Here is a 27567-nt window from a genome sequence, read left to right as displayed (position 1 = left end):
CATTAGCATCACCATTAAGTCAATTCAGATACTTATAAAATCTAAAAGCTTTCTCTTAGTTAACTTTCAAATTGCCATTTAAGTGGCTATCTAAGTTCACTATTCTAATCACTCTAAAGTGAATGAAAAACCGCAACTACCAAATCACCCCCAAGTCTAAACACTAATCATTTTCAACATAAAAACTCAATTTTAGTGTACTACTCACCTTGGTAGCTTGTATTTGAAATTCTTCCTAACAACTTTCAAGCTATTATTAAAGCTTCCTCTTTCTCTCTCTAAAACACCTAACTAGTGAGAGAGAGAGTATGGAAATAAGATTTTTCAAGGGTTTCAAAGTGAGAGAGTGGAAGAGCACCAGGGTTTATGAAAGGAGTGCACCAAGGCATGAAAAGTAGAGCTATTTTAAGGGAGGTTATAAAGCTTTCATATCAAGCTTTCATATCAAGCTTTCATGGAGGATGAAAGGAATGTGAGATGAGAGGAAAAAGAAGGAGAAAAGCTGCTGGAGAATGAACAAGCTGCTGGAAGATCAAGATATTTATAGCCCATGCTTATCCACTTCACTTAAATTACGAAAATACCCCTCCATAAATTAGCTTGTTCTTTTCCAATCCTTTATGCAATCTGTTTACTCTTTTGACACTGGGACAAGGTCCATAACGGTCTAGAAATGCTCAGGTTCATGAAAACTTAAAAATTTGATCCGAGATGAAAAATGACCATTTTGCCCCTATCGTGAAAATTATCACCATTGTTATATTTTTCGTCATTTTACCCATATTTTCATCATTCATTTATGCCTTAGGCCTACTTAGGCCTTAATACTGTTTAAAACTTACTTTTAGGGGCTTATTAAGGAAATGACGAAATTACCCTTAGCCCGTCTTATTGCGTCTACGCCTAGTTACGAGCATATAGAGGTCAAGGTCTCATAGCGTAGCCTCGTTTAAAAATGAAGAGCTTTTTTTTTTGTCTAACCAAGTGGTGTCTATGTCTTTGCATAATTATTGATTCTTAAGAAATGCACAAAAAAGGACAATTATAGACACCCCATTCGTCCAAGGTTGTCTTAGTAATAAACATAAGTAAAAAAAAGAAAAAACAAAGAAATAAAAAAATCTAAAACCAAAAAAAATGATAATGATAATGATAAAAAAGAATTTGAATGAACATCGAAACAAATTAAGGATTGGTTTAAACTGATCCTAATCTAGTAATTTTTTAAATTCATTTTTTTAAAAAAAAAATCCTAATCTAATATCAACACAAATGTGGGTATAAATACCCTTTAATCAGCCTAGAATCAACATGGAGGGAATGAAGAGGAATCACCATAAAGTTTTTTTTAGTTTTTAGATTTTTGGGTTTTGAAATTTCAAATTTAGATCTAGGAAAATTGGAGTAGTTTTTGGGAAAGTTACTCCTATTAAAGGGAAGAGAAAGTCAAGAGGATTCGAGAAGAACAATTTGGGAGAATTTCGACATCGATGAACGGCAACCGACGATCGACAATGAACTGATGTTAGATTTTGGACAAAAGGAGAGAGAAGAGGTTTTTAAGAAAGAGGGAAGTTTTTAAAGAGAAAGGGCAAAAAGACAAAAAAAAAAAAAAAGAATAAGTCTAGCCTATTTATACTATAAGTGCAAAACTACGTTGTTTTTAAGTGCAAAAGAATAAAGGAGTTTTCATATCAGATTTAGAAGATCCAAACCACACCTATTCTTGAAGGTCCGTGTATGATCCAAAGCCTAGTAGTTTAAGCTCTTTGCTTTTGGGTTTTTAAGCCCACTAAGATCAGTTATGTTTTAGTTTTTTTAATTATCTTTATATCTCTCTTTCATTATCTTGATATATTCCTATTTACTTAGGATAAGATCTTTAACTAAAGAGATAAATAATTAATTTTAAAATTTACAATTATTTACAAATAAAATCTCTTAAATGAAATTTTAAGGGAGATTATAAGTGGTAACTTTCTTAAATTTTTCAAAGTAAGAATAGTTATAAGACCTCGCCATAAGTAACAGGAGATAATCTTGTAATTTTTTTTAACAAAGAGACTTATTCCTAAAAAATTCTTATAAACATAGAAAATAATAACAAATAAATAATAAAATTTATAAATTAAAAGTAATTAAATATTTAAGGTTTCATAAATTAAAATATAGGGTTTAGGGAATAGATATTTAAATCTTGTAGATTATAAAATATAACATCATAATATTCATAAAAATTAAATAAATAAAAATCCTCTGATGGTGAAATCTCAAGAAAGTTATAAGTAGTAATTTCGAGAAAATTTCTTGGTGAAAAAATTTCTTAAAATTTTTGCAAAAGTATTGAAAATTTTTAGAAAGTTTTCAATACAAGGACTTGCATGGTAATAATAATAATAACAAAACAATACAAATAATAAAAGTGAAATAAAAGAATTTATAAATAAAAAATCATAAATAAGTAAAAGTTATCTAATGATGAAATTTCGAGAAAGTTACAAGTAACAACTTCAAGAAAATTTCTAGGTGAGAAATTCTTCTTGAATTTTGCCATAAGTATTGGAGTATTCAAAAGACATTTTCATATATTAAAGGATTCTTCTTTGTTGTAAAATGATTAAGAAAAGTAAAATTGGATATTGAATTTAAAATTGATTTATTAAGGCTAAAAAGATAACATATAATTAATTAGGTACAATGTTAGTAGGCGTTATGAGGGTACTAACATCTTCCTCACACGTAACTGTACTTCTGAATTCAGTGCCAGTATGTTGCTGATGGTAATTAGTAGATATTGAGTTACATCAAGGTTTCTGAATGGGATGCTTTAACCATTGTGTCACAATCAAAACAAAGGACGGCATCAATGTAATAAACTTACAATTTGTGAGATTATCATGCTAAGAGTGAGATATTAGGATTGCAATCTCTCAGAGGTAGAATAAGTAAAATACAATTTTCTTTCAGTCATGTTGCCATAATCTACTTTTGGTCTTTTCTCTTTCATTGAATTAATATATAATTTATTTTGTTTTTCATAGTCAAAAGTTGTTTCCTGTCATCTGCCAATAACAAACTTCTCTTTGAAAATGTTAAAAACTGGTTGAATTTTGAATTTCATAGATTACATATATTGATTTCTAATGGATAAAGGGGACAAACATAAGTGGCAAAATAGATGCTAAAGGTGAAAAAACAGAAGGCTAAAAGGAATATTAAAGATAAGAAAGCAACCTTTAAATATCATACATGTTGTGACTTTTTGAATGCAGTTTTCATGAGGGTTTACCAGTGCTGGATACTAGATAGGATTTGTTGCTTTTGTAAAAATGTGAAATGTTTAGTATAAATCTCTATGTCATTCAGAGTTGATTAATCAGTTGCGCCACTTGTTGAGACAAACTTGTCATCTGAATCACATACTACTAATTTCAAATGCAATGTAAATGAAAACTTAATTTCATTACTTAACAAATTTTTTTATGTACAAAATTTTCTCTTTGATCTTTGCCTATGTTCTACTGTCGTAAAGGTTTCATCATGCGTCACTCTAGTCTTAACTCCTAGAAGATGTTGAGAAAGCAACAACAGAATCTATGATGAAGTAGCCAAAAAAAATTAACAAGTCAACCTTTTAGAGTTGTAATAGTTTTTGGTTTCATCTCAGTGGAATAAATACCCATCCCCGTAATCTAGCATCTCTAAGAAGGTCCACGCTAGTTAACTCAAGCATGCCTTTTACTAGATTTGAGTGCTCAATGCTTGTATTTTCTTTCATCATGTCTCCTTTAATATTTGCTCCAACTTATGACTTGCTGGACCTAAATGCAAGCATAAATATTAGGTGGGATATTATGTCTTGGACCCCAGAAGGATATGTGGTGAGTTTCACCTCAATTTTGCTTAATCTATCTTTTTTTTGCTGCCATTCTAGAATATGCTTGATGCTATAACAGTTCATCACTAGTGTAGTTTCTTGATAAGGTACATGAAACATACTACTTTGTCTATCCTCCTCTGTGGGACTATGTGTTAGTATAAGCCCTACAAGCCAATCTGTGGTTGTATGGGAATTGTAATTTTGAGATATTCATATATGACATTTTGTTATTCATAATAACATTGAGGTAGTTCTTTATCCATAAGTTTGTAATTTAATTACTTTTTTGTACTTATGTAGATAAAGCCCATGGAACTATATATGCCTTGCAAAGGAATTGTATTGGGATACAATTATGAGATCCTTATGCATTAAAGCATTATTCTTAAAAGTTCCTGATCATTGTATTATTGAGACAGGGCATCAATAATGCTCAAAGATTGGCACATGTTATGTTCCTTACTTGTGAAGTAAGCAATCATTCTCAAGGTTGAAGTATAAAGATACTTGGAACTAGCATGTGGGTGCTTTCCATGGGAGAGCGAGTTCACTGAACATAACCCAACATGAAAAGTGCATTTGGTATTTCACTCAAGTGTCTATGCAATACTTCTCATGTGTCAGTTGTGTAAATACTCCCTATACTTGAGACACTAGGCTGTCTTATGTGTGGAGTGCTATGTTTTGATTTCATCCCTATGGGTGCCTAACCAAGGATGCCAAAATAGGATGCTTTTGGGTATAGCATGAAGCATGTGAAGGCAGATGAGTGGTCAAGATAGGAATCATCACCCCAAGTGATTCAAGGGGAAATATCTCATTAGTTCTTGGTTGATATTAGCTTAATCAAATCCTTGGCCAAGGTGATTAGGAGATTATGAAATGAGTTTCATAAGTCTTTATAAAGCTAATGATCTAACTGCAAGAACAAATATGGAGATCAATAAGAGTAGGCACTGCACCAAGCTCTTATCATCTTCAGGATATATGATGAGGGAATGAATTACACTAAAAAACTGTACACTGAAAGGTTGTCAAAGAATCCTTTGACTCTCCTAACAATTGGGTGGCCATGATGCATTGCTAGATGCTAATCATGGTCTATGGAATTGAATTAGTTAATTTAAAATTGAATATGATTCATTTAAATTAATTAATTAATAATATTATAATTCAATTCCATTGCCAACATGTTAGGAACCTAATGGGTCACACACAAAGGTTGCAATTTGGATTAAATTGAGAGTGTGATGATTTAAGTTAGACTTAAATCAAATTCTAGGTTTTAACTATTAAGGACCTAATTAAAAGAGTTTAATTAGGTATTGGTTAAATATTATAATTGTTATAATATTAAGGACTTATTTTGCAAATTTTAATAAGTTAAACCTAGATATAAATATCACATTATAGCCACTCTTTTTTTGAGGAAAAGGATTTTTCTCTTGAGTGCTGTCACTCTTGAGACGTTTATTTTCTTTTGAAAACTTCTCCTTTGATTCTTTGCTGGAAATCAAAGAAGAAAAGAGGACAAATCGTTGTCCACTTGCTAGCACAAGCACGTGGCATAAAGCTCTCTCCTTGATAAGGATCCGTTGCAATCGTGTGTGCATCATTAAAGGCCAAGCGATTGAGTGGCTGGGATTCTTTCACACCAAAGGTGTTCATGTTTTGTCACCAAAAAGAATCCATTTGATTACGATATCACTTGGAAAAGTACATTCTTTATCTGATTTTATGTGGTACATAACTTTGCATTAAACAACTAAGGTGATCCACAGGTAGGAAGCATGGTTTTATTTTTATTTCAACCTTTTTTTTTATTCTGTTACGTTGAAGCCCTAATCATGCCATTCCTAGCACTATGAACTCACATGCTAAGGAGAACGTTTCTCCATTCCTCATAAATGTTTGGCTTCTATCTCATAAGTAGCAATTAGAGGTATTCCTCTACTTTTTCAAAGACCTTGAAGTCTAATTGTTATTGCTTGGAACTTAGCAAGCTCACATTTTTCAAAATTTAGTTAGGCACGCAAAATCCAAAACAAATATGACGTTTACATATTGTTCTTTTTCTTTTCTGAAAAGCCACTCGGACACAATTTAACTTCACCATCTTCATAAGCTAGTAAGAAATCATATCAAACCATTATGCATCTATTGGAGTTGGATCATTAGCCAATATTTTGCAACTTAGTACTATAATTTTGAAATTATACAATTGCTCCATAGCCCTAAATACTAATCCAAATGTTTGCTTACTTTACCACTTTCAGGCTATGGTGACAATAAGCAACTTGCAAATGTATCGACAGATACTAAGCCCTGGCTGGACCTTGGGGTGGACATGCGCTAAGAAAGAAGTCATCTAGTCAATGGTTGGAGCCCAGGCCACAACTCAAGGAGACTGTTTCAAGTTCATGGGAAAAATTCCTCACATTTCTAAAAAGAGTCTTGCAATTGTTGACTTGCTACTTGGAGTCCCCAAAAACCAACAGTTGTCCAACTATTGCAAGGGCGGCGTACTTGGTTCTTGGCAACAAGACCAGGCAACTCCAGTCTCATCCTTTCAAGTTAGTGTAGGGCATTCTGGAACATCAAGGAAAATAGTGAAAGTGCCAAAGGATTTTTATTTTCTTGGTCCAGGAGTAGACTACGCATGTAATGCTGCAATGGCAGTGCCATCATCTATTTTCTTCTCATCTGATGGTCAACAAAAAACTCGTGCAATGAGTTTGGTCTTAGCCATTTTATGACCTGTATGCTTTACGGTAAAGAAGGAATTATAGAAAAAAAAAACATGAAAATGTAGTAGCATCAATTGAATTCATGTTTGTCACTTACTCTGTTTATTGCTTTCGGATGCATGCTTCATCATTTATAAAATGCAACAAGGTTGTGGAAAATTGATTGTGAATGTTCTATAAACTGCCATGTCATTAACAAAAACATAGGTATATACCAAGAGTTACCTATTCTGACAGAACGCTAATGGTTTTTTTCTTGTACAAAAGCTCACGAACTAGAGAATGTCTTCAACTAAATTTCTTAAAATGAAATATAAATTTCACAATGAGAGAGTCAGACTGATGATTCATAAACTAATTGCATCTCCTCCAAGTAATCTTCTAACTTATTTTCTTGTCCTTCTTTGTAGCGACATGGACTATTACATGCACATACTCATCGATCCTTGTTTCAAGAAACCCCAATTGTTGTGTCTCATTGTCTTCATTCTATAACCCTGTGATCACACCCTATCCAACTTGTTCTTACGGCTAAATAAAGATAACTACACTACGTAAGGATCATTTTGATCTCCTGAAGACACAGGTGCCTGTAAATAATTTTGTGTTTCCCTTGCTTCACTAATCATCAACATTCTCACTAGCACACTCATTGTTTCATAGCTTTGTTTAAAAGTTTGCACAACTACATGAATTAAATGTTTCAAATTAATTGATAGCAGTTATAAAGGTTATAATTTGGCATTCTGACCTGGGACAAATTGGCCAGTAAATCAAGAGTCAACTATCATGTGAAAAACCTAATAAAATTTTGACAAACGTTTGTTTTTATATTGGAGTTTAATTAAGCCATGTAATGTGGTTGCACTGTAGGGGAGATTCTAAAATTTCAACTATTGTGAAATTTGATGATCAATCACAATGCTCAGCTGCTGCAGTGCACACAACTTATGCGCCCAATCCAGGTGCACTGGCACGTTAAGATTATAAAACAAGCTCAATTTTTAGTAATTTCTAGCAACAGAAGCTGAGAAAGATGAAGAAGAAGAAAACAAAGTACAAGCTAAAGAAAATTGGGGATTTCATTAATCAAAGGAGTGTACCATACAATTGTTACAAAATACGACTTTATACTTAGATCTTTCCTAAGATGTAGCCTCAAAATCATAAAACTGATGCAAAGGAATGTGAAAGCACAGAAAACGAGACTCGATTTTCTGTGCATTAACGACTAAAACATCAACTGAAATAAGGAAATAAAGGAACAAAAGAATAAGGCTATTGGCTTAAACAAAACAAACAAAATGACACTCATGAAAAGTGTTTAACAGGAAAATTTAAAAAGACTAAGTAAACGACACAATAAGATGTCGTATACTCTTGTAAACAATATTCCAAATGATAGACTTCTCTATGTTTAACTAATGAAAAGAAATAGAACGACACTGGTGGTCTTCGTTTCACATACATGAAATGCTCAGAAAACCTTTACGACATCATTTCACTTAATCTTGAATTAACTTCCAACCTTCAGCTTCTTCAGTTGTTTCCCGCCATTCTTCAGCAATTGATTTCTCTAGGTTGAAGGTCACTTCTCTAACACTTCCCTATGATCTGAAATCTGAAGTTACCCAGAAGAGTTCTGAGTGTTTCAAACCTTTCCCTAGATAAACCTTTGGTTAATATATCTACTAATTGAACCTTTGTACTGCATTGCTTGAGTTCAACATCGTTTTCATTCACAACCTCTCTAAGAGCATGATATTTCACCTTGATATGCTTGGTTCGCCCATGATAAACTAGATTTTTGGCTATTGCAATGGCTGATAGATTATCAACAACGATCACAGTGCTCTTATCTTGTTTGAAACCAAGATCATCTAAAATCGTCCTTAGCCACTTCAACTGATTGATAGCTACTATAATTGCCATGTACTCTACTTCTACAGTAAACTGTGCAACAACACTTTGTTTCTTCAAATTCCATGAGAAAACTGCACTATTGAAAGAAAAACATAACCTAATTGTGCTTTTAGAATCATCAAGTGACCCTGCCCAGTCACTATCACTGTATCCAACTAAATCCCCACTATCCTGCCTTACAAACCTCAAACTAAAATCAGCAATTCCTTTAACATACTTGAGGATACTTTTGGCTGCTTTAAAATGTAACATTGTAGGAGCTTGCATGAATTTAGACAAAAAACATGTAGCATACATCAAATCAAGCCTTGTTGCCGTCAAGTATAATAAGGAACCTATCAAACTTCTGTAGATAGAACCATCAGCTGTTGCAAAACCATCCTCCTTACAGAATTTATTTCCAGAAGCTAGTGAAGTAGCTACTACCTTGCAAGCAGACATGTTGAACTTTTTTAACAAGTCTTTGGCATACTTTGTCTGATGTAATCACACTTCTTCACCAATTTGCAAAACCTCCATACCCAAGAAATAAGTCATTAACCCCAGGTCTATCATTTCAAATTCCTTCATATCTAGTTTTTAAACTCAAACAATGAATCACCATCAGGTCTAGTGATTAACAAATCATCAACATATACTTCAACAATTAACATTACAGTATTGCTAGATATCTTCACATATAATGTACACTCATTTATCCTTTTCAGAAGACCTTGACCAGTAAAGTAAGCATCTACCCTATCATACTAGGCCCTAGGTGCCTGTTTTAAGCCATAAAGCTCATTTACAAGCTTACAAACCTTGTTCTCTGACATTGGTTCTTCATATCCTTTAGGTTGTTCCACAAAGATATCTTTAGGCAGATAACCATTTAGAAAATTTGACTTTACTTCTAAATGGTATATCTTCCACCCTTTTCTGGCAGTTAATGCAACAAGCATTCTAATAGTGTCATGTCTAGCAACTGGGGTAAAGGTTTCCAAATAATCAACTCTATAAATCTAAGCATATCCCTTAACCACCAACCTAGCTTTGTATTTATTTATCGAGCTATCAGGATTCAGCTTAGTTCTAAATATCCATTTGACTTCTATTATGTTGTGATTTGCAGGTTTGTCTACAAGTAACCAAGTGTTGTTTTTCTTTATCATGGAGATTTCAATGTCCATAGCTTTTCTCCAGTTCTCGTCCACTACAGCTTCAGAATAAGTAGTAGGATCAGCAATAGCAAGATTACATCTACTATTTATGTCTTTCAATGTCCTTGTCCCTCTCACAGCTTTACTTTCATCTTCAATATCAGAATCATCACTCTCTAGTAATGGTTGATGATGACTTGCATCATGACCACCAGGAACAGATTCTACAATCTCCTTCTCCTAGTTCCAACACTGACTTTCATCAAAAACCACATCCCGACTAATAACTACTTTATTTGCTTGTAAATCATACAACCTATATCCCTTGGACTATACTCGATTTGCACAGCAATAAAAGCCTTAGCATAAAATTTGGACCCATTCACATCAGGAATTCGTGCATAACACACACAACCAAAGACTTTAAAATGAGAAATAGAGAGCTTTTATTCGTACCAAATCTCAAAAAAAGTTGGAACATAAATGCCTTAGTGATGCTTCTGTTCTGGATGTAGTTGGCAGTGTTAACTGCCTCAACCTAAAACTTCATAGGTAGATTACACTGTAATAACAAACACCTTGCCATATGTGCAATTGTTCTATATCTGCAATTGTTCTATTCATCTTTTAGCCTTGCCATTTTGCTATGGACTATAAGCTACTATTAACTGATTGTGAATCCCAACTATTGCTAGAAGCTTCTCAAAGTCATTTGAAGTGTATTCAGCTCCATTGTCTATCCATAGTACCATGATGCTTAAGCTAGCAAAGTTCTCAACCTGTGCTTTAAACTTAGAAAAACTCCTTATAGCTTCTGATTTATTCTTCAGAAAATAAATCTAGTAGTAATTACAAAAATCATCAATGATCAAGATATAATACCTACTTTCACTCAAAGAAAGATTTTTCATAGGACCACTCAGGTCAGTGTGAACTAGCTCCAACTTCTTTGTGGCTCTCCATCTACTCTCCTTAAGAAAAAGTTCCCTGGTCTGTTTTCTAAACTGATAGATATCACATAACTTCTCTAGTTTGAGAATGTTAGGTAGACCTATCACAAGCTCTTTTGAAGTCATGGTTAACAATGAATTATAATTCACATGTCCAACACGTTTATGCCACAATTCAGATGAGTCATACTCAATATAGAGAGCTACTTATTTACTTTCTGACAAATTCATAGGATAGCACTTATTTCTCATACTCACTGTTAATAACTCAACACTAGTATGATCAAATATTGTGCATTGCCTATTTTTAAATAGTAAGGCATAACAATTATCATCTAATTGACCTACACTAAGTAGGTTTTGATCAGCTTCAGGCACATAATGCACTTCATGAATAAACTTCATACCAACTATAGTTTCAAATCCTATAGTGCCTACTCTAAGAATTTTCATGTAGAGACCATTACCAATCTTTACACGAGCCCTAGAACTCTTATGAAGCTTAGTGAAAAGATTGGCATTACTTGTCAAGTGGTTTAAGTAACCACTATCAATCAACTAAGTGCACTTCTCAGCAACTTTATCATTTGTTTTAGCCATAAACAGTACCTCTTTTGATTCATCAGCTTCTTCTGCCACTGTAGCCTTGCCCTCAACTTCCTGTTTCTTGGCTTTGCACACCTTTTCCACATGTCTAAGTTGATTACAAGCTCGACACCTCACATTAGGCCTGTACCAATAGTACTTTGGAGTATGATTAGTCTACTTATAGTTAGTGCAAGGAGGCTATTTGTCATGATTCATTCCTTACTTCACAGTACCAGACTTAGTGCCTTTGATACTATTCTTCTTCAAGTTTTCAGCTTTGACTCTTAAGCCTTTAGTTTTAGCTACTAAGGCATTTTCAACAAAGTCCTCATACTTGAAAGCTTTGCTCTACTCAAAAGCTAATAGAGTATAGATCAATTTTTTCACAAAGATTTTAGTCAGATCCTTCGAATCCTCAAGTGAAGTCACCTTTGATTCAAACTTGTCTGACATACTCACCAAAATCTTGTTAATCATCCTCTGATCAGTGACATCTTGTCCCTACATCTTGAGTTGATTTACCAGCTTCAACATCTTATCAGTATACTCTTGAATGCCCTTATCTACCTTTATCTTCATCACCTCGAACTGTCTTGATAAATTCATAATATGTGTCACCTTTGTTCTATCATTGCCTTGATATTCTTCTCTGATATTGCCCCACACTTGCTTAGGATCCTCCAGATGCATAATCTTTCTAAAGATTAACTCTAACACAACTGACTACAGGCTAATCAAAGCCTTATATCTCTTTGTAACTTCTTCCAAGTGTTGCTTCACTTTAGCAAAGGTTGGATTCGCATGCCTTTGAATAGGCATCTCACCAGACTTCACCATATACCACAAGTCAAACACCTTAAGATATGACCTCATTTTCACTGCCCAGAAATCGTAATCAACACTAGTGAATACAAGCAGTGTAGTTGCACTAAATCCAGTTGTAGCCATGTTGAAGTTGAAGATGTTTTGATCAAAAACAATGTGTTACAAGTCCCTTTAGATGAGCAGCTCTGATACCATATAAAACAAACTCAATTTTCAGTAATTTCTAGCAACAGAGGCTGAGAAAGATGAAGGAGAAGAAAACAAAGTATAAGCTAAAAAAAAATTAAGGATTTCATTGATCAAAGGAGTGTACCATACAATGGTTGCAAAATATGACTTTATACTTAAATCTTTCCTAAGATGTAAACTCGAAATCATATAACTAATGCAAAGGAATGTGAAAGCACAAAAAATGAGCCTCGATTTTTTATGCATTAATGGTTATAACATCAACTGAAATAAGGAAATAAAAGAATAAAAGAAGAAGGTTGTTGGCTTGTACAAAACAAACAAAACGACACTTATGAAGAGCGTTTAACAGAAAAATTTAAAAAGACTGAGTAAATGACACAATAAGATATCGTATACTCCTGTAAACAATACTCCAAATGACAGACTTCTCTACGTTTCACTAATGAAAAGAAATAGAAATGACACTGGTGGTCTTCGTTTCACAAACATGAAATGCTCAAAAAACCTTTGCGACATCGCTTCACTTAGTCTTGAATCAACTTTCAACCTTCAGCTTCTTCAATTGCTTCTCGCCATTCAAGCAATTGATTTCTCCAGGTTAAAGGTCACTTCTCTAACAAAGGTCAATTACAAGAAGTATTGGCATGTGAAGATCACCATCACAAATTTCAACTACTGGATGAATTACTCTCACTGGAATCTTATTGTTCAACATCCAAATCTCAACAATATTACTCAAGTTTATAACTTCACATACAAGCCACTCCCTTACTAATCCATGAGTAAGTTGATCAATCAAGCCTGTAAATAACAAGCAGATAAAACTAGTTATTCAAAAAAATTGTCATATTTAACAACTGAAATTTTATAGTAGTATATACTGCCAAATGAAGGGAAGTTGATTCATCATACTTAACTTGTATTTTTTCTGACTTTCTAAGGTTTATGATGAATTTTCTTCAAGCAAATGACTTTGGTGTGTTCTATGGTGTGAAATATAGCAATGAATTACTCTTGGAAGCTGGACCTCGTGGACATGTTCAATCAAAGATGATTATTGGGAAAGATAAGAATGCATTTACATTGGAGCAAGGATGGGTTTTTCCTCATAAAGTTTACTTCAATGGTGATGAATGCACGATGCCTCTACCCCGATGCATACCCACTACTACCCAACTCTCCTAGTCCAATCACACCTTCACTATTTGCTGCTGTTTTGCCCTTGATATTGCTAGTCTTTTTGTCTTCCTTATGTGGTTTAAGAATCGAAAGGTGTTGAAGATGGGAGTTTGCGATGAGGAAATTCTTAGTGCTAAAATGTTTGAAGCTATTGGAGAAAAATAACATGTGATCTTATTTGTTTTAAACTTTTATCTTTATAGTATTTTATATTTTATTTTCTTGTATTAAAATAGCCTACGAGGTATCAAGTATTAGTTGTAGAGGGCATGTGGCATTTCTTGATTGTAAGCCACTGTCCACTTAGCTGACAAGGTGCAATATGGCACTACTGTGCAATTGCCCTATCCTATTTGTCTTTATTTCCTCCAAATGGTGCTTATATACCACATCATTTTCACAAAATGAAAATATTCCAACTACTGTCTTCTTTATTGAGCATTTGATATTTTTACTCTGTTTTTATGTCTGCTCTGTGACTAATTTTCTTTATGAAATTCTTCATGGTATCGAGCATTTGTGAGATCTTGAGGGACTGTGGCTGGTAAAAGATAAGCTACTACTCATCTGTGTAAAGCTCCAAAGAAACCATATGGCATCGGCAAGCTACAATGCCTCTACTCCTCCGATTTTCAATGGTGAAAACTATCATATATGTGTAGTGAAAATGAAAGCTTATTTAGATGCTTTTGATTTGTGGGACGTGATTGAGGTAGGTGGAGAGCTTCTAGCCTTAAGGCAAGCAAACCCCACCTTCGCTCAACTAAAATGACACAATGAAAATGTAGCCAAAAGATTTAAAGCATTGTTATGTATTCATTCTGCCATCTCAGACTCCATTTTAACTCGTATTATGGCATGTGAGTCACTAAAAGAGACTTGGGACAAGTTAAAAGAGGAGTTTCAGGGAAATGATCGAACACAGCAAATACAAGTATTAAATCTGTTAAGGGAATTTGAAGTCTTGAAGATGAGGGAGAATGAGTCGATAAAAAAGTATTCTGACAAGATTTTAAAGGTGGTCAACTAGCTTAGATTTCTTGGAGAATATTTGCCTAAAAAGCTTATAGTGAACAAGGTTCTTGTGAGCCTGCTAGAGAAGTTCGAGGCTAAAATATCTTCTTTGGAGAACTCCAAAGATCTAACTAAGATCACTATCACAGAGCTTGTGAATGCTTTTCAAGCTCAAGAGCAAATGAGAGCCATTCGACAAGAAGACCATATTAAGAAAGCTTTTATGGCTAAAGCAAAAGGCAAATCTTTTTCTGGAAAAAAAAAATGATGGTGACAAGAAAGATAAAGGGAAAAAGGTGAATGAAAACAAACCAGTGAAGCAGAAAAACCAATATCCTTTCTGTCCATATTGCAAAAAATGAAATCATACTGAAAAGTTTTGTTAGTTTCAACCAAATGTTAAATACAAATCTTGCAATCAACTTGGTCATGTCGAGAAGGTCTGTAAAGTCAAAGGAACTATAAATGAAGAGATGCAACTATTATGGAAGAAATAGAGGAAAATGAAGAAGTTCTCTTTGTTGCACAAAAAGTTTCTGGGGTTGAAAAAAAGATACTTGGCTAATAGACAATGCATGTTCAAGCCATTTGACTAGGAATGAAGCCCTATTCATTACTCTGGATAGAACCTACAGGTCAAGAGTTAGAATCGAAAATGGTGATTATCTTCAGGTTATGGGTACTGGCATGGTTGGAGTTCAAACTTCATCAGGAATCAAGTACATTTCTCAAGTTCTATATGTTCCTGAAGCTAGTCAAAATCTTTTAAGCATTGGTTAATTGCTCAAAAGTAATTATGAACTAGTTTTTAAAAACCTCAATTGTTCTATGTTTCCTTCCTGTGGTAAGGAACTTTTTACTATACCTTTGAAAGGTAAATGCTTTCCTATCTATTAGATGGAAGTTGAGCAGTGTAACTATATGTCAACTGATGATGATAACAAGAAATGGCACAAAAGGCTTAGGCATATAAATTATAAGTATCTCAAAATGATGTATGTTGCAAATTTAGTTTATGGTTTGCCTAAAATTACATATGGTTATCATTAATGTGATACATGTATGTATGGAAAGCATGCCAAAGAACCATTTCCAAAACATAGCAAGCCAAGAACCACAGATGTTCTTCAAGTGGTGCACTCAAATGTTGGAAGACTAGTTAAAATAGCATCACTAAGTGACAGCTAGTATTATTTGCTACTCATAGATATTTTAGCAGATTTGGTTGGGTTTATTTTCTTAAAGCTAAATCTAAGGTTTTAAGCTGCTTTGTTAAGTTTTTTACTATGGTTGAAAATGAGTCAAGCCATGCTATTAAAGTTTTGAGAACAGACAATGGTAAAGAGTATACTTCAGGAAAGTTTGAAGATTTTTTGAGTGACAGGGGAATTAAGCATCAGTATACATCACATATAGGCCCTAAAAGAATGGGGTTTGTGAGAGAAGGAATTGAACACTTATAGAGATGGTTCAATGCCTTTTATTTGAAAAAAAAATGCCCAAAAGTTTATGGGTAGAAGCTACTCATGTTGTTACAACTCTACTGAATATGTTTCCTACCAAGGCACTTAACAATATAACTCCTTTTGAGGTCTGGTACAAGTCAAAACCAAGTGTTACTCACCTAAAGGCGTTTGGTTGCATTTGTTACGCTTATATACCCCAAGCTAAAAGAACAAAGCTTGATACAAAGTCACAGTTAGCTATTCATATCGATTTTGGTGAGACTACAAAAGGATATAGACTTTACAACTTGGAAACAAAGAAATTTTTAATGTCTAGGGATGTAAAGTTTGAAGAAAATTGGAGGTGGAATTGGGAGAAACAAGAAATAGAAAAATCAGTTAACATCGATGTCATTGCTGATTCAAATAAGGGAGGGTATGTGTTGGATGATGATAACATTGATGAATTACCTATGGCATTACTTGAAATATGTGACGTGGCATTACTTGAACCAATAACCTTCAATGAAGCTCAAGAAAGTGAGGAATGGAGGCAAGCAATGAAGGCTGAAGTTGATATGATTAAAAGGAACAACAAGTGGACTCTAGTAGAAAGACCAAAAAACCTAAAGGTAATAGGTGTGAAATGGATCTTTAAAGCTAAGTATAATGCAGATGGATCTATAAATAAATACAAGGCCCGATTGGTAGTAAAAGGGTACTCACAAGTATATGGGGTTGATTACTTGGAAACTTTTGCTCCGGTTGTAAGACATGACACAATCCAGTTGCTTATGGCTTTGGCAGCTCGAGAAGGTTGGAGAATTTGGCATATACATGTAAAGTCTGTGTTCTTGAATGGCTTACTTACAGATGACATATTTACTGAACAACCTGAGGGGTTCATCAAGCAAGGAGATGAAACCAAAGTCTGTAAATTAAACAAAGCTTTATATGGGCTTAAGCAAGCACCAAGAAGTTGGTATGAAAGAATCAACTCTTACCTCTACAGTAAAGGTTTCAAAAGAAGTGACACAGAGCATACTCTTTATGTCCTAAAAATAGGTGAAAAATCTCAACTGATTGTTGCTATATATAGATGATTTATTTATTACAGGTCTAGATGGTGATGACATAACAGAGTTTAAAACTCAATAGACCCAAGAATTTGACATGACTGATCTTGGTGAAATGTCTTATTTCCTAGGAATGGAGGTGATTCAAGGAGTAAATGGAATGAAAATTCATCAACACAGGTATGCAAAAGATCTATTGAAGAGATTCAAGATGGATGCTTGTAAAGAGGTTAGCACACCAGCTGTGTTTGGAAACAAATTATGTAAGGAAAATGGTAATCCTAAAGTTGATGAGTATCTATTTAGAAGTATGATAGGTTGTCTATTATATCTAATAGCAACGAGACTTGATATTATGCAAACTATAAGTGTGCTTTCCAGGTACATGAACTCTCCCTCAGAAATTCATTATTCTGCTGCAAAGAGAATGCTAAAGTACTTAAAAGGAATCTTAAGTTTTGGACTAGTCTAATGTAAGAAAGATAGCTTAAACTTGCAGGGGTTTAATGATAGCGACTGGGCAAGATGTTTAGATGATTCTCAAAGTACTACTGGTTATTGTTTCTCCTTTGGTAATGGTATGTTCTCCTGGAATTCCAAAGAGCAGGAAGTTTTGTACAGTCTTCTGCAAAGGCTGAATATATAGTTGCTACTTCAGTAGTAAACAATGCTTTATGGTTGAGAAAGGTGCTAAATGATTTGGGTTTTATTCAAATAGAAGGAACGGTGCTTAGAGTAGACAATTAGTCAACAATTGCGATTGCCAAAAACCCAATTTAGCATGGAAGGACAAAACATACTAGAGAAAAGTTTCATGCTATCCATGATACAGTAAAAAATGATGACATTGAGTTGGAATACTGCAAAACAGATGAACAAGTTGCTGATATACTCACCAAGACTCTCAGCAAGGAGGAGTGCATCACTTTATGCACCAAGTTAGGAGTGCTCATGGCAGATCCCATGAAGGTGTGTTGAAGATAGGAGTTTGCAATGAGGAAATTCTTGGTGCTAAAATGTTTAAAGCTATTGGAGAAGAAGAACATGTGATCTTATTTGTTTTCAACTTTTATCTTTATAGTATTTTATATTTTATTTTCTTGTATCAAAATAGCCTGTGAGCTATCGCTGTAGAGGGCATGTGGCACTTCTTGATTGTAAGCCACTGTCCACCTAGCCGACAAGGTGCAACATGGTACTGCTGTGCAGTTGCCCTATCCTATTTGTCTTTATTTCCTCCAAAAGTTGGTTATATACCACATCATTTTCACAAAATGAAGATATTCTAGCTATTGTCTTCTTTATTGAGTATTTGATATTTTTACTTTGTTTTTATGTCTGCTCTGTGACTAATTTTCTTTATGAAATTCTTCAAAAGGCAGAAAAGGCGAAGAGAAGGGCCCTTGCTAGGATAGAAGAATCTTATGTAAGATGTATAAAGTATTAAACCAATGTATAGAAAACTCCTCACCTGGTACCAAATCCATCTGTAACATATACAAGGAATCTTGTAATCATAATGTACACACATTTTTAAGCTTTAATAAGAAATTCAGAAACTTGACTACATAAACTTTATAGATGGAGGAAAAATTGTAACTTGCCATACATTGTTAATTTAATTCAATAGTGCATAGAAAAAATGTAGCTTTCCCAGATTAGTAATTTAGCAATATCTTGTTATAATAGAAATAACAAAATCATGCTAGCGGAGTGTTTAAATAGTAGTTTGAAATAGAAGTGAGTGCTTGATAAACATCCTAATCTTGTTAAAAGTTTTATTTTATATATCATGTATTAAGGCTGGTTAGCTGCTTCTTTGTTGCCCTTGTAGGATTATCATATTTAAGAATGTATAAATGTTTGAGATGGTTTTTCTGCCTTTTCTTTGGTGAGTAGGTGTTTGGTACATGCCTTCTTTGCGACTTTTTGGCCTTCAAACTTGGCTTGAGGAAGTTGGAATCACCCTTCCCTTGTATAAACATGTTAGTATAATATTTTAGTAACAGCTGGTATCTTTTGTCTCTTGTCTAAGTGTGATCTTAACAAAAGAATGAATGTTGAATTTGTTGGAAATCTCAAAGATTTTGTTATATCTGCAGACTATTATCTGCTAGAATGATGAAAGATAAAACTAGAGAACCAGAGAAAGATAAAATGAGAGAGAAAATATAATTGAACTCAAAGTCTCTCTTCAGTCTTTTCATTCAATAATAACACTTATAAATACATTTAGGAAAGAGAAAATAATAATAAAATAAAACAACACGTAAAGTAAAATAATTGTGCACTATTCATGTCTTGCATAACCACCTACTTTACAATCTAAACCCAATACCCAACATAACAATAACTGACTCAACATGACAATAATTGTAAAATAGAAAATAAACTGAAATTAACTAATAAACTAAAAAACTATTGAAAATAATTGAATCCGGATCTTCAAGTCAAATCTCATTCTTCAACACACCTCCTTGAGATTAACTTGATGAACTCCAACAACTAGATTCTGTCATGTGATTGAAACATCTGCTATCAAGGAGCCATGTGTTTTCCTTCTCATCACTAGAAACCTTGGCCATGAACAACTACTCCTCTACCATATCATTTTCTTTAGCTACTGCTACCTTTTCATCAATACGATTGCCCTTGGATTGGCAAAATTTCTCTACATAACCAAGCTGGTTACAAGACCTATACTTCACATTAGGCCTATACCAACAAAATTTTGGAGTATGATTACTCTTTTTGCAATATTGACATGGGGAAAAACTTGTTACTTGGTTTGTTGGAGTTCCCATCATCATTTCTCCACTCGTTGTCTCTTTTATCTCCTTCTCTCTTTCTCGGGTTGTTCTCACTAATTCGAAAATCCTTGGTCCTTACTACAAGAGCATTTTCAATTGCATCATCATTCCGATAAGCCCTCTTTTGTTCTTGAGCTTGTAAAGCATTTACAAGTTCTGTCACCGAGAGTTAAAAAGGCTCTTTGGAATCCTCAAGTGAAGAGATTTTTGCTTCAAACTTTTCTGGTAAACTCACCAGAATTTTGTTGACAATCCTATGATTTAACAACTTCTCACCAAGGAGTCTAAGCTGGTTCACCAGTTTCATAATCTTATCTGAGTATTCTTTGATACTCTCATTATCTTTCATCCGCAAAATCTCAAACTCTCTATTTAGATTTAAGGCTTGCATTTGACAAGTCCTCTCGCTACCATGAAACTTCTCCTTCAGGCAATCCCAAGCATCCTTAGGCGATTCACAACTCATTATTCTTGTGAAAATAGTATTTGACACAGTCGAATGAATGATGGAGAGAGCTGTAAATCTTTTTGCCACTTCCTCGCTGTTTTGCTTCATTTGTGCCACTGTGGGGTTAGGTCTTTGTTCTGGTAGCTCACCTACCACCTCCACAACCTCCCATAAATCGAAGGCTCTAAGATATGCCTTCATCTTCACAGCCCAGATGTCATAATTTTCTCCTGTAAACACAAGTAGAGTAACAGCATTAAAACTTGAGGAAGCCATAGTTATTTTAAGAAGCTTGAGAATGAAGATTTGCAAAATAAATTGTTGGTTTCTTTCTCGGTCCCTTAAGATCCTTTTTGGGGTTCTGATACCATGTTGGAAATCTCAAAGATTTTGTTATATCTGCAGACTATTATCTGCTAGAATGATAAAAGATAAAACTGGAGAACTAGAGAAAGATAAAATGAGAGAGAAAATATAATTGAACTCAAAGTCTTTCTTCAATCTTTTCATTCAATAATAACACTTATAAATACATTTAGAAGAGAGAAAACAACAATAAAATAAAATAACACGTAAAGTAAAATAATTGTGCACTATTCATGTCTTGCATAACCACCTACTTTACAATCCAAACCACTACCCAACATAACAACAACTGACTCAACATGACAATAACTGTAAAATAGAAAATAAACTGAAATTAACTAATAAATTAAAAAACTGTTGAAAATAATTGAATCTAGTTCTTCAAGTCAAATCTTATTCTTCAACAAATTAAGTTTGAGATGGGATTCATCTCCTAGAATGTTGTTTATGCGGTACTTTGAATAAATCATATAATACCTCATAAGATTAGCATATGTGTTAACATTCAGCTTTTGAAGATGAATAAATGCAGCATTAATGATCTAAGAAACTATAAAAATCCTTTAGAAAATTGAAGCAGGTTGGAAAGACACATGGTTCTGTTGATTGGGAAGAGACATATTACCTGTCCAGACGCCAATAATTCCTCCATGACTGCCTTCCTGAAGAAAGATGCAAAGCTGTTCTGGCTTCTTTCTGGAGGCAGTCAACTTTTGCTGCTCCGGTGCACTTGTGAATATGTGGATGATTTTTGTATTGGCCGGCAGGCAAAAATAATTTCCCAGCTTATACTTCTAGAGGTCTGAATATCAGATGCAGCTTTTAGTCTTAGATGTCCCAAGTCCAAACGATAGGAATTATTATGATCCTGGTTTCAATATGGTGCTCAAATTGCCATGATTTTATGTGGTACTGAGATTGAGTAGAACTTGGAAGTTGGAAACAAAAAATTTGAATTGAGGAATTGAATTTTTTTCATTTCAGTGATCAAACTACATTCTCCCAAATATTGTATTTAAATAACTATACATATTAATTTTGTACATTCTCATAATGACTGGAGACCGGTTCTGTCTAGGATTAACATGGTTAAAAGCAGGCAATAATAGAGAGAACACACCGGAAGGCATAGCAGAAAGAATTAACAAGTTAGGCTTAACATCTTAGTTTAACTTAATAGTTGATATATAACTGGTTTTTGGAAAGTTCAACCTCTGAATTATACACAGTTGCATCCAGCATCCTTGTAAAAAACAATATTGGAGGTTGGAGAATCCTTGTCTGGATTTGTCAAACCTATTGTTTTCCTTTGAACAAGGGGATATGTAGGTAGGGGAATGGAAAGTCAAAAGCAATGATTTTGTTGTTGGCATCTTCCTTTCTATAATCTGAACACAAATACAATCCGGAATAGAACAAGTTGAAGTTGATTAAATTATAAGAATAGTGGTCATGTAATCAACTAGGATTGATATAGTACTAGCTTTCTTGTTAATGAAAACTCTCCTTGTACTAGTAAATTTCTATTTATCCAATCTTGGTTTTTCCCAATGTTATTTGCTCTCTTCCTCCGATTTCTCTCTCATTTTTCTAATTCAAGATTACGTCTGGTGAAATTCCTTTGCTTCATCCTTGTGATGCACTGTGCCTTGCTGATCAAACATGCATACGACAGAGGAACAAAACCCTCTTGCCTAACCACACTAACTACAATTTAGAGCTTCTTTAATGTAAACATTCTGTTATGTGAGACAGTTGAATAGTCATGATCAGAAGGAGAGTTGAATACTTGTTCCAGCTCCCACAGCTGTATTATACCTTATTCCTCTTGTACCAAATGAAATAATGTCAAAATCATTTTTTAAAAACAATAAAATAAGAAATTATAAAAATATTGTTGAAAAGGAACTACATGGCTAGGTTCCTTGTTTTCTGTTCTTAACTTTTCTTAAGACTGATCTAATACATTATACTCAATGACAAACATGAAATCGTAGCTTTTGCAATATATATAGACATATACTATATGTTAGTGAAACTAGTTTTATTTTCCTAGAGTAAAACTGAGCATGAATAAATACAAGTTTCTTGAATTCATCTGGGTGATTAATGGAAGGATATACTGTAAACCAACAGTGCCCTCCTGGAGTCTTATAGAATGTCATTTTCCATCAAAAGTTAAAAAAAAGGACTAGCTCATCGAAATCATTTGTTTGGTAGATAGTTATTTTAATGCCCAAATCTGTGTGAAACTAAGTTTAAGCTATGCTGTGTTGATAAAAGACTAATGAGGTGTTGGCAGTTGAGCAGTTGTACTCCAATATTTTGAAATATCCCTCGTGTATCAAGTCAATAATCAACTATGATTCGCTTCAAGAGCCTGAACTAATACAAACACAGAAACTTAATATAAAAGTGTATGAGAAACTTACAGGAAGATATGACATGAAACACCCTAAAAAGACCAGTAGGTGAGCCTGCCCTAAACAATTCTTGTTTGTTCAATGTAAATCTCTTTGTTTGAATAAATATCAATCATCCGCGTTCCCTTGCACCAAAATCGGAGAGAGGATCCAACACCAGTGATCTTGAAGAATGTCATTCAACAAATTTGCCTACCCTCTTGCTTTGGCTACTTTCTTTGCTACAATTATTTCTCAAGCAGGTGAGCTTCCAGTTGCTGTGCTATTCGATGCTGAAAACTTGATTCTATTTATGCTTACTTACATATTGTTTCCTGCCTCTTTTCTGTTGTGTTGTAGCGGCATATGACCCGTTAGATCCTACAGGAAACATAACAATTAAATGGGATGTCATGTCCTGGACTCCAGATGGCTATGTAGTAAGTATGATTTGTCTTCAACAATTATAAAATGCTATTTCTTTTCTAGTAAGAATTTAGATTATGCAATTTTTGAGTCATCATTGAAGTGTATAAGGCAGAGTAAATCCAAACACCAATTATTCATTTGAAAGATTGCTTGTTACCAAATATTGAAATGCAAGCTTATCATGGCTATGTTCAGGCTGTAGTAACAATGACCAACTTCCAAATGTTTCGCCATATCACGAGCCCTGGCTGGAACTTAGGATGGGTATGGGCTAAGAAAGAAGTGATCTGGTCAATGGTGGGAGCCCAAGCGAATGATCAAGGAGATTGTTCCAAGTTTAAAGGAAACATCCCACACTGCTGTAAGAGGAACCCCACAGTCGTTGACTTGCTCCCTGGAGTCCCATACAATCAACAGATTGCCAATTGCTGCAAAGGGGGCGTTGTGGCCTCATGGGGACAAGACCCTTCAGCTGCTGTTTCCTCCTTTCAGCTGAGTGTTGGGCGTGCTGGTACTTCCAATAAAACAGTGACACTGCCTAAGAATTTCACTTTGCTAGGTCCTGCTCTGGGCTACACATGCAGCCAAGCAAAAAAAGTGTCATCCTCAGTTTTTATCACAGCTGACGGTCGAAGAAAAACTCAAGCATTGAGTGAGTTTGATCGCTATTAAAGTTATAGGTGATCTAGGTTCTGGCTCCATCTAAATTTGAAAAGCATGAACCTGGAAAAAATGAACTTAAAACCCCTTTCAGATACTTATTGATTGGGTTCTATGTAGACGTATATAAGGGTTCGTATGGATTTCAGTTTATATATATCTGTTATTCCCATTGAAGTTATAGGTGATTTATAATCTGGCTGCATGAAAGTATAAAGTGTGAACTTGAAACTGCTCTTTTCAGACACTACTTATTAATTGGATGCTAGATTGACAGATGATTACTGCTGTTATAGTTTATGGTATATATTTGTTAGATGACATAACAAGTTTGCTTGAAATATTCTAGTTGAAATTGGTTCAGATAAATAACGAAGGACAGCATACATCTTGAATTAGTATTTCGGAAGTAGAAATCCTTACAGCCTAACCCAGTAGTAATTACTTGGAGTAATCTCGGACTTGCTTATTTTGGTTTGTAGCTTCTGCTAACATTCCAATTCGTCTGTTGTCCTATAATTTCTTGTTTGCAGTGACATGGAATGTGACATGCACATACTCTCAGATCCTGGCTTCACGATACCCAACCTGTTGTGTCTCAATGTCATCTTTTTACAACTCCACAGTCACTCCTTGTCCAACATGCTCTTGTGGCTGCCAAAGCAGGAATCAATGCGTCTCGTAAGCCTCCTTTCCAATCTCAAACTTGAATTTTGAAGCTAAACAAACATGTTAAAACTTTTTTGTTCAACTACTACTTATTATAGTTGAAAATTATGGAAATTTGATGTTCAGTTTGGGGAAAGAAAACTTACTGCTGAAATGCAGCGTGAAGCTTTTGATATTTCTTGTGAATTAAGGTATCTAACTCATGGCTAGAGTGTAATGCAGGAGTGATTCAGAGATCAGAACTGTTGTAGCAATGAACGCATCAACGAGTCAACAAACCAATGTGGTTAGGTGCACAAATCACATGTGCCCAATTCGTGTGCATTGGCATGTGAAGCTCAACTACAAGGAGTATTGGCGAGTGAAGATGACCATCACCAATTTCAACTACCAGAAGAACTACACACAGTGGACGCTTGTTGCTCAACATCCAAACCTCAACAACATCACTCAAGTTTTTAGCTTTGACTACAAGCCGCTCATCCCATACCAATCTACAAGTAAGTCTAGTCTTGCAATTCGATCCTACTGGTTTGGTTTGCAGGATAAGACACTGATTTTCCGGTGAAGTGACCATAAGTGGAGGCTAATCTTTGCCTATTTTGAATCTGTAGATGACACTGGTATGTTCTATGGTTTGAAGTATTATAATGACGTTCTAATGGAATCCGGACCAGATGGAAATGTCCAGTCAGAGTTGATTCTTCAGAAGGACATGAATACATTCACATTTAAGCAGGGCTGGGCTTTTCCCCGGAAAATATACTTCAATGGGGATGAATGCATGATGCCTCCTCCAGATGCATATCCTTACCTACCAAATTCTGCCAATTCAAATCTAATTGCGTCATCTACAATGGCTTCCTTTTTGCTTTTGGTTCTGCTAGTCTTTTGGTGACAATTTGAAGAGATTGAAACCAGGGAAAGCTGTAAGTACTAACTTTTGTCAAACTAGTGACATCCTTACCACCAGCTATGCCTATTTATCCAATGCCAAAAGCGAAATGGTGGATTGAAGTAGCAGGTTAGATGAAAAGTGTGCAAATGATTGTGTACAGAGAAGCAATAATGATCTCCTCTATCCACCCATTGGTGACAGCTAATAAGGAAACAGGGAAAACGGATACACTGGAATCTTCCAAAGAGCCACTTCTAGTTCTGTTGGATCTTGTTTTTGGCAAGACAAGAATAAAAATTGTTGTGCTAGTGCTATTTACGATACTACAATACATCCATCATCATTATCATCACAAAGACACAAAAGGAAATAGGGAAAGAAAAACAAAGTCACTTTTCAGTGGTACAAATATTAGATACAATGAGTTACATTTCAATACAGATGTAGATGCTATTCCGAATAAATGTATTGCTTGAGTTACATGAATATTATTGGCCTTTGGACAGATGTCTAAATGAATCTTCTCAGAAGATGAAAGTATGTGCAGGTTCTTGATTCCAATATCTCAAGATTTTTTATTTTTTTTTTAAAAAGTACGTAATTTTATTGTTAAATATCAAAATTATAAAAATTTTAAACTTTATGATTATAATGAAAATAAAATAAAATAAAAACTACTTCCAAAAAATATATAAAATAAAATAAAAGCTAAATAAGAATCCCATACAATTAAAGGTTTGGATTTAGGGATATCCAAGCCCAAACTTCCGACGAGTTAAAGTATTACAAAAGCCTTCGGTTGCTTCTCCACAAAGTGCCGCAACAAACAACCATCTACACGCTTTAAAGGAACCTTGTCTGATGATTGAACGTGCCTTAAGCAACTCACTACAGCCGTCAATGCATAATGAAAATAGTCCAACTCACAATCAAATCCTTAATGTACATAAATTCCTACCCCCAATGTCCAAATTTAGATAGACTTCACTCATTATCCACAGCCACTACATAACTGTCAATAAAGCTGTCCAGATATCCGAGTATTCATATAGAAGCAGAGTTCCTCTTCTAGGCAACCTCCTTCCCACGTCAAAAATATTATTTTTGAATTTAAGATAAATCCCTATCATGAAGGGTTTCAACTCCAATTTAGAGTCCAAGTGAAATACAATGGCAGAGACCAATTTAAATTCAACAACCTAAAAAAATTTCTCCTCCCACAGTAATTAAAATCTTCTTTTCATATGTAATCAAAAATTCCTTAAACCAACCAATTGGAATAAATCACTCTTACAAGTTACACCTTTGTTTGGCTAGTACATTTGCCTCTTCATTAGCCTCCCTACGTATATGTGTGACCATCCAACTGGAAATTAAGCTCTGCAAACAACCACTCTATACCATATGCTGCTTGAAACACCAAGGAACTTTCAAAGGATTACTTATCCAATTGACCACATTATAAGAGTCACTTTCAATCCATAATTTCATTTGTAAATTTTTCGTATATCTACTAAACAATAAGAAAGCTTCTCTTATAGCTAGAATTTCCATCTAATTAGCATCACGTTAATTAATGAACTTAACAAATCTCATAACTACTTCCCTTTTATAATCTTGAAGACTTCCATCGATTCTTACCTCTCACAGATTTCCGACTAAAGCTCCATCCACATTAAATTTGAGTCATCTTTATTGTGGTGCTATCTATTCAACCCTTCTCCTCCATGGCTTCACAATTTGAGCAAAACTCACTGAGGTTGGACTTTTAAATGTATCATCAACTCTATCATTGAGCTCTGGCCATTTTACTTGACTCCAAACAGTAATTCGAAGTTTAATCAAATCATACAATTGGTTTCAATCCCATATTTTTTCATATATCTCAAGATTTATTTCCAGATAAAAAAAACCCTTATATTATATA

At 34.4% G+C, this 27567-nt stretch overlaps 1 protein-coding gene and 1 pseudogene across 1 annotated transcript; both read left to right on the top strand.

Moving 5' to 3' along the window:
- Positions 3732-13523, top strand: LOC18604870 (annotated as a pseudogene).
- Positions 23178-25640, top strand: LOC18604869 (COBRA-like protein 4). The gene is made up of 6 exons (XM_007037559.2): positions 23178-23247; positions 23345-23424; positions 23609-24065; positions 24607-24754; positions 24965-25242; positions 25357-25640. The coding sequence occupies exons 1-6, from the start codon at positions 23178-23180 to the stop codon at positions 25638-25640; spliced, it is 1317 nt and encodes a 438-aa protein (XP_007037621.2).

This window comes from Theobroma cacao, chromosome 3, assembly GCF_000208745.1.
Source record: "Theobroma cacao cultivar B97-61/B2 chromosome 3, Criollo_cocoa_genome_V2, whole genome shotgun sequence".
NCBI classification, from domain to species: Eukaryota; Viridiplantae; Streptophyta; class Magnoliopsida; order Malvales; family Malvaceae; genus Theobroma; species Theobroma cacao.
This window is presented reverse-complemented; position numbering and strand designations above follow the sequence as displayed.

Bases quoted from the DNA above. Each gene is read 5' to 3' on its own strand.
- LOC18604869 (XM_007037559.2), top strand. From the start codon at position 23,178: ATGTCATTCAACAAATTTGCCTACCCTCTTGCTTTGGCTACTTTCTTT. The intron at 23,425-23,608 runs GTAAGTATGATT...GGCTATGTTCAG, and splicing joins GGACTCCAGATGGCTATGTA to GCTGTAGTAACAATGACCAA. The intron at 25,243-25,356 runs GTAAGTCTAGTC...TTGAATCTGTAG, and splicing joins CATCCCATACCAATCTACAA to ATGACACTGGTATGTTCTAT.